Raw genomic sequence first — 6,096 nt, 5'->3', positions numbered from 1 at the left:
CGCACGCGTGTCCCCTCGGACGGTGCTGCCTGGGGAAGAGCAAGGGTCTGGACATGGCCAGGACCTGCCCCCCCGCCCCCGGAGCAGGGAGCCTCCGGCGAGGCGTTTCAGTCCCGTAGGTACCATGGTGACCGATACCTTATCACACGCGTTACATTGCTCCTGGGGAAAGTACCCGGCCTGTCACGGGATGTCTTTGATTAGAGCTGGGTTTCGGCTGGCTTGAAAAGCAATCTGGGCTAGAGCACGGGTTCCCAAACAGCCAGCAGCCCAGCTGAATCACCTCGCAGGGCTCGGGGGGGCTGGCCCCAAGGTCCCAGTAACACAGTTCTTCCCCGTTTCTTTTCTAAGTAAGTGCAAAATTTGTAGGGGACAGAATGGCTATGGATGGATCGGGTATGGATGGATGAGAGCCCTGGTCCTTTGACAGGGTATTGCCGTTCAGGGCGGAGATTCATAGACATTAAACAAGGTGCAAAGCCCAGGTGAATGAGTGACCTGGGGGAGCATCAGAAGCGCAGGACCCTGCAGACTCGTGGCTTTAGGTGATCGTCCTGCGAGGCGTGCCGGTGACACACAGCAGCACATCTGCAGTGCCACATCTGCCCCAGCAATGCTGGTTAGCAGCGGTGCAGCTCACTGCAGCCCAACCAGCTAAAACCCTTTCCCAGCATCCCAGTATATCCACCCACCAGACTGGCCATGCAGTTCTCTGGACACTGGAAATTTCATTTCCAATGCAGAAATGCTCCTGCCTGAGCAATGTCCCAGGGCTGGGATGTGAGGACCTGGCCTGGTGGACACAGCTCTCCTGGCAACACCGCTCCATAAAACCCTATATCCCGGTCTCTGAAACATGCCGCACCCTCATCACGGAGCTTTTCCAGCTGGTCACATCTACTTGGCCTGCGTGATGCTCCGGGGAGGTGGGCCCAGCCCAGGATGGGGTGTGGGGAAGGGAGAGGACCTGTCGTGCAGAGACTCAGGTTACACCGAGTTCAGGTTGGGTAAATAAAGGTGAAGGGAAGTGACGAGCCCTGGTCGCTGGGTGTTTTCAGGGGATTGTTTTTTGTTTTGCAGGAATGGGTTTATTTGGTGGTAAACAAATCCCACCTTACGGAGGAGCCAGCGGAACCGGTGATGGCTCCACTGAGAGCCAGAAAACAAAACCAACTGACTCACAGTTTCAGACAGAGGCAGGGTAAACACACTGCGAGAAGACGAGAGGAAATAAGTGTACCAAAAAAATGCCTGGTTTTAATTACCCCAGGCACTATTTTTAGTTACACAAGGATAGGAGAAGGTACATCTCTTCCCCCAGGTGTTAACCCACAGCACCCACTGGGACTGTCTCTGGGCCTCTCCCACTCATAGGAAGATGATCTGGATCAAGATTTGCCTTGTGGCCTCCCCGTACCAGCAGCAGAGAGGAGGAGAGTGGTTCGGAGGTCCTCTGGGATCTTTGGGCTCCCTGTGGGAGCTGCGTTAGGGGGCTCAGGAGCTGCTGTGAACCCCCCTGCAGCAAGGTAGGACCTGCTCCACTTCTGCTGCGTGAAGCAGCGACCCGCTTGTCCTCGGTCCCCAGCACACTCTCAGCACCTAGACCAGCCCTACCCCAACCACCTCTTGCCTGGATCCGCACCGTCGACACCATCGGCCAGACCCCAGCCAGTCTCAAACACGCAATGTCCGCGTTTCTGCGCAAGATCCGTTGCGTCTCACCCTTCCTATCTCCCGGGGAGCAGCTGCGCTACGGCGAAAACTGGCAGGTCTCACCAGAGCTATCCATCAGACCTGGTTACAACTAAATTAAATAGCCTGTAATAATGACAGATGCATCCTGGCAGCATCCCTTTTGAGCTCAGGAGCCAGGCAGTGACTACACGGAGAGGTGCATCTGTTTGCACAGAGGGGGATACCCAGCCTGGAAACAGCAACTGGCTCCGAAGGGAGAAGACAGCTCCAGGGAATCAAGAATGGTCTCTGGAGATTTCTGCCTCGAGGGGAAGCTTGACTCCCCCTCATGGGAATTGCAGTTCAAGTGTGGAATGAGCGGTATCTGCGTTAATGGGTTAGCTTCCAGTGGGCAAGGCAGCTCCTTGGGAAACGTATGGCCTGTCAATGCCGATGCCGTCCGGGATCAAAGGCCGATCCACCTGAGGCTGCATCACGCTGCCACCATCCCGCACAGCTTGCACCCGAGAGCAGAGCTAGACAGGGAAATGGAAAACCGCCATCCCCGGAGGCGGCTGCGCAGCACAAAGCCCTTCCCCTTATTCTGCTCTTGGGAACAAATACCTTCCCACCCAAAAGAGGAGCAATATTCTCAGAGAGCCTCCTGCAGAGCTAATGGGCAAACACCCTGGGGTTTTAATATAGAAATTAATCTGTCACTAAGGGAGATTCTCTGCTCCAGGTTCTGGACTGGATTCAAGAAATCTGCGTTAATTCTTAGGCGCAGTGGTCTCCCACCGGCACCCCCAGGGTTACAGGCTTGCAGCAGGGGCTGGGGCTGCAGCAAGGTTTTGCTCTGACACTTTGCTGCCCAAGCTGAGACCTGTCCTGTGTTTGCTGATCTACTGAGCTGGCAAGGGAGGCTGGGCCCAGTGCTCAGCGGGACGCCCCCGAGATGGGTGGGCATCTCAGCTCCGCCAATCTACCTCCCTCTGCCCCACCAAGTATTTCATAAAAGATTTTTTTGGGGCATCTTTTGCAGGCCAGAATGAAGGAGTCACGAGGCAATTCCAGAGCAGAGTTATTTCCCAGAAGAGCCATCAGACAGATGACTTTTTTTTTTTTTTCTCTTTTAAAAAACGGAAATGACATATTGATGAGAGATGCAGTTCAACAGGAAAATCTACTACTCTATGTCTGTGCTGGAGACAGGAACTGCATGGGCACCAGGCAGGAGAAAAGCATGTTTAAATAGTTTGGGTTGCTCTACAGAATGTATGAGGACCCAGGCTTAAACCAGCAGGTCACATTTTTCCTGCTCATTCTGCAGGTGGTCTTGGAGATGAAGACACGGAGACGCTCGCAGATGCACGACTGACATCCCCAAGCAACGATTTATCAGTTCATGACTTGCTTCACATGCAACGCCAAGTCCAGAGCAAAGACAAACAACCACGGACCAAACCTCACGCCTCTCTAGGTATGTTGCGTGAGTACTAAATACACACAGAGAGACGAGAAAGCCCGGGTAATCTGAGAAAGAGACGCTGCAAACGGTGAGTCAGGGTGGCTGGGCACAGCCCTGACACCTTGGGCACCCTTGCAGGGATTTGCATCAAAGCTCTCCCCGTTTCCCTTAATAAGCAGATGTAGCAACACATCACCTTTTCTCAGCAAAGTGGTTTGTGATTCCAGCTAACGTGGTCCACGCAGGAGCTAACGGCGACCACGGAAACAATATTTTCATCGCGTGGATTAACCCCTCGGCTATGGCATGGTTGCCTGCAAGCGTGAGGAGAGCCACGTCCATGGCTTGTCCTGCAGATCTGAGCCTCCAGGAGCCCAGACCCTTCCTGTAGCTGTGTGCATAGCCTGGCAGCGCGTCCAAAGAGGGAAGCACTGCCACCCCCACGTTACAGGTGAGAACTGAAGGAGGGCAAGGTTAATTTTGTGCAGTATGAGCCCAGTTTCCTGAGCTCTGCTCCGTACTGGTGGTGCTGGGCCTCTCACCCCTCCCTCTGCAATGTTTGCTCCCCTCTGCACAACTCTTCACGAGCAAAGTCGCTGCTCTTCTTCATCGCATACAGCCAGGATTACGAAGCTCATGCCTTTGTCTACAATGCCCTAAGAAGACCGCAAGAGCAAACTGCCACCCGACCTAGAAAGAAACAGCAGCACCTTGTCCATGCCCTAAGCAATGCTGGTACGAGAGCTCAGAACGATGCTCAAGCAGCTCCTCGAGCAGCAGGTAAATCTCTTCACTCCCTACCGCATCCAAAGATAAACAGCACAAGTGAGCCCTATGGGAAAACCAGGCTTAATACCTGTTGATGAAAGCCGCTTCCCACCCCGTAATCCCACAGCACGCGTTGGTGGAAGCTGCACATTTCTGCTTCCACTGGGGCCCATGAGGCTTCTGCCTAAGAAGCGATCAGAGATCCCACCTCCAAATCCCAGAGGGACCCCCTCCTTGAGTTTTGGGAAGCAGAGGGATGCCAGCACTGCCCAGACAGTGAGGGTTTGCGAGCGTACAGGAAGCACGACTGTAAACCAGTGTGGTTAGAGTTCAGGGCCTGATCCTGAACTGGTTTTCACATCAGCATTGTTGGCCTCAACAGGAAATCAGCATACGTAAACAGCCGCTCTTATTTATTTATTTTCATACCTTGTAGACTTTGGTAAGGGAAGGACAGGGTATTTTTTTCTTCCAGTGTATTCATGCAGGATCTAGCACAAGTGCTACTTAGAGATGGAGAGGAGTCCAGGCAATACCAGAGTATAAATAACATAATTGGGCCGATAAAACAGCTCAGAGCTGGATCTGAGCTCAAATGCATACACAGGTATAGTTCCTAATCTCCACATGGACAGGGCTGCAGTGACTCAGCCTTATTTACAAGTCCAACAGAAAAACAGGCTAAGAAGTCACCCATGTTTAACAGCTCTCTGTGCAGCGGCATTTTATCATTTTGGGATGAAATGGGAGCTGAGGTTTTCCCTGCGTTCCGTTCGGCCCCGTTCCCAGTTTCACCCATTACTGTGAAACACAATTACACAGTCTGCTGGGCTCGGCACACACGAGCAACAGACTGAACCCCTTCTTTTTTGCTGTAACTTTTCATCTCTGCTATGCCAAGACACACCGGAGACCTGATTTCATCCAGCAGCCCATACAGCAAGACTGAAACCAACTGCCCGAGACCGGGCGCTGCTCAGCAAGGCGTGGTTTTAAACATCAAGAGTTTTAAACATCAGCCACCTTTCGCTCTCTTGTGCTTAGGGAAGGGAAAGTAAATGACAGCAGGCACCAGCCGAACGTCTCGCAGCCAGCTGGGACGACCTGCCCCATGTCCCAGCCCCTGTGCCCCGTGGCTCCCCGTTACGCCTGCCTCCGCCTGCCTGCGCAGAGCTGCCAGCACGCCCCAGCCCGGCAGCTCCCTGCACACTGTTCACAGTGTTTTCTCGGTGCCTTTCAAGCCCTCCTTGCTGCCCACCATGCTAATCCAATGCCAAGCATCTTCCAAAAGCATTGAGCATGTGCTCTCCCAGTTCAGTTCAGCATAGCTTCACGGAACTGATTTGTTATCCCGGTCTTGCAAAGGGCCCTGGCGGTAGGAAAATCCCATCTTTTCCAAGAAACACAGCAGGGGAGAGAGGGGGAGGGAAAAAAAAAAAAAAGAATGCATTGAAAATGCTTCATTCCCTGAACATCACAGCAACCTTTTTACCTGTATTGAGCTCTCGCGACAGCCGGCGCCTGTTGCTTCCCTGGCGTCTGCGGGCCCTCGGTGGGTCACCGTCGTTCCCTGAGGCCATTGCAGAGAGATGCTTGGGAGTATCAGCTTTACCTGGAACGACAAGAGACAGTAAACACACCAGGTTATGAGCAGCCAGCAGGGACACGGGAGCCTCACAGCCCCTTGCTCCCTCACCCACCTCCCAGGCCAGCCTTCGGAAGCCCCCTTGGCTGAGCCAAGTGCTCAGAGGAGCAATGCTGCCTGCTTTTATCTCTGCCAGCAACCTGGCTCCTCCCTTCCCAGCACGCTCGCTCCCTGATTCCTGACCACACCAAGTCCCTTGGCTAGATTTCTCCTCTCCTCCTGGCTCTTCTCGCTAACGTGTTTGCAGTCGTATGCCAGAAGAGGAAACCCACCCAACTCCCCACCCCACTTCACCACCTCCCCACTGTTGCTGGCAACCTGCGATCCCCTGACCCGCTCAGCAAGTGCCATGGGCTGTGCCGGCTCGTGCTCAGCCCAGACAGCAGAAGCATCTGCAGTGGCTTCGTGCTGGGATGAAAGCAAAAATCATAGTGCAAGGGGCTCCACAGTTCCCCAGCTGCACCCAGAGAACGTGCCTGGGAGCTGAGCCGTGGGGCTCCGCTGCTACCCAAAATGCTGCTGCCCCGACCTGCAGCCACGG

General features: G+C 54.0%; 1 protein-coding gene and 1 long non-coding RNA gene across 2 annotated transcripts in view; one reads left to right on the top strand and one right to left on the bottom strand.

The window, feature by feature from the left end:
* LOC118452229 overlaps window positions 1-3,943 on the top strand; it is a 5,184-nt gene extending 1,241 nt beyond the window's left edge. Inside the window, exons 2-4 of the long non-coding RNA XR_004841919.1 lie at window positions 3,005-3,154; window positions 3,370-3,593; window positions 3,762-3,943. This is a non-coding gene — a long non-coding RNA (uncharacterized LOC118452229). The remainder of the gene's footprint in view (window positions 1-3,004; window positions 3,155-3,369; window positions 3,594-3,761) is intronic.
* The window catches only part of BAK1 (BCL2 antagonist/killer 1), a 13,334-nt gene extending 7,564 nt beyond the window's left edge, over window positions 1-5,770 (bottom strand). The window contains exon 1 of the mRNA XM_035893783.1: window positions 5,403-5,770. Coding sequence (XP_035749676.1) covers window positions 5,403-5,490 — 88 coding nt within the window. The 5' untranslated portion in view covers window positions 5,491-5,770. The remainder of the gene's footprint in view (window positions 1-5,402) is intronic.
* Window positions 5,771-6,096: the final 326 nt, after the last annotated feature.

This window comes from Egretta garzetta, unplaced genomic scaffold, assembly GCF_000687185.1.
Source record: "Egretta garzetta isolate BGI_Z169 unplaced genomic scaffold, ASM68718v1 scaffold105, whole genome shotgun sequence".
In the NCBI taxonomy this organism is placed as follows: Eukaryota; Metazoa; Chordata; class Aves; order Pelecaniformes; family Ardeidae; genus Egretta; species Egretta garzetta.
Note: the sequence above shows the minus strand (reverse complement) of the source record. Positions and strands in the feature narration are given on the sequence as shown.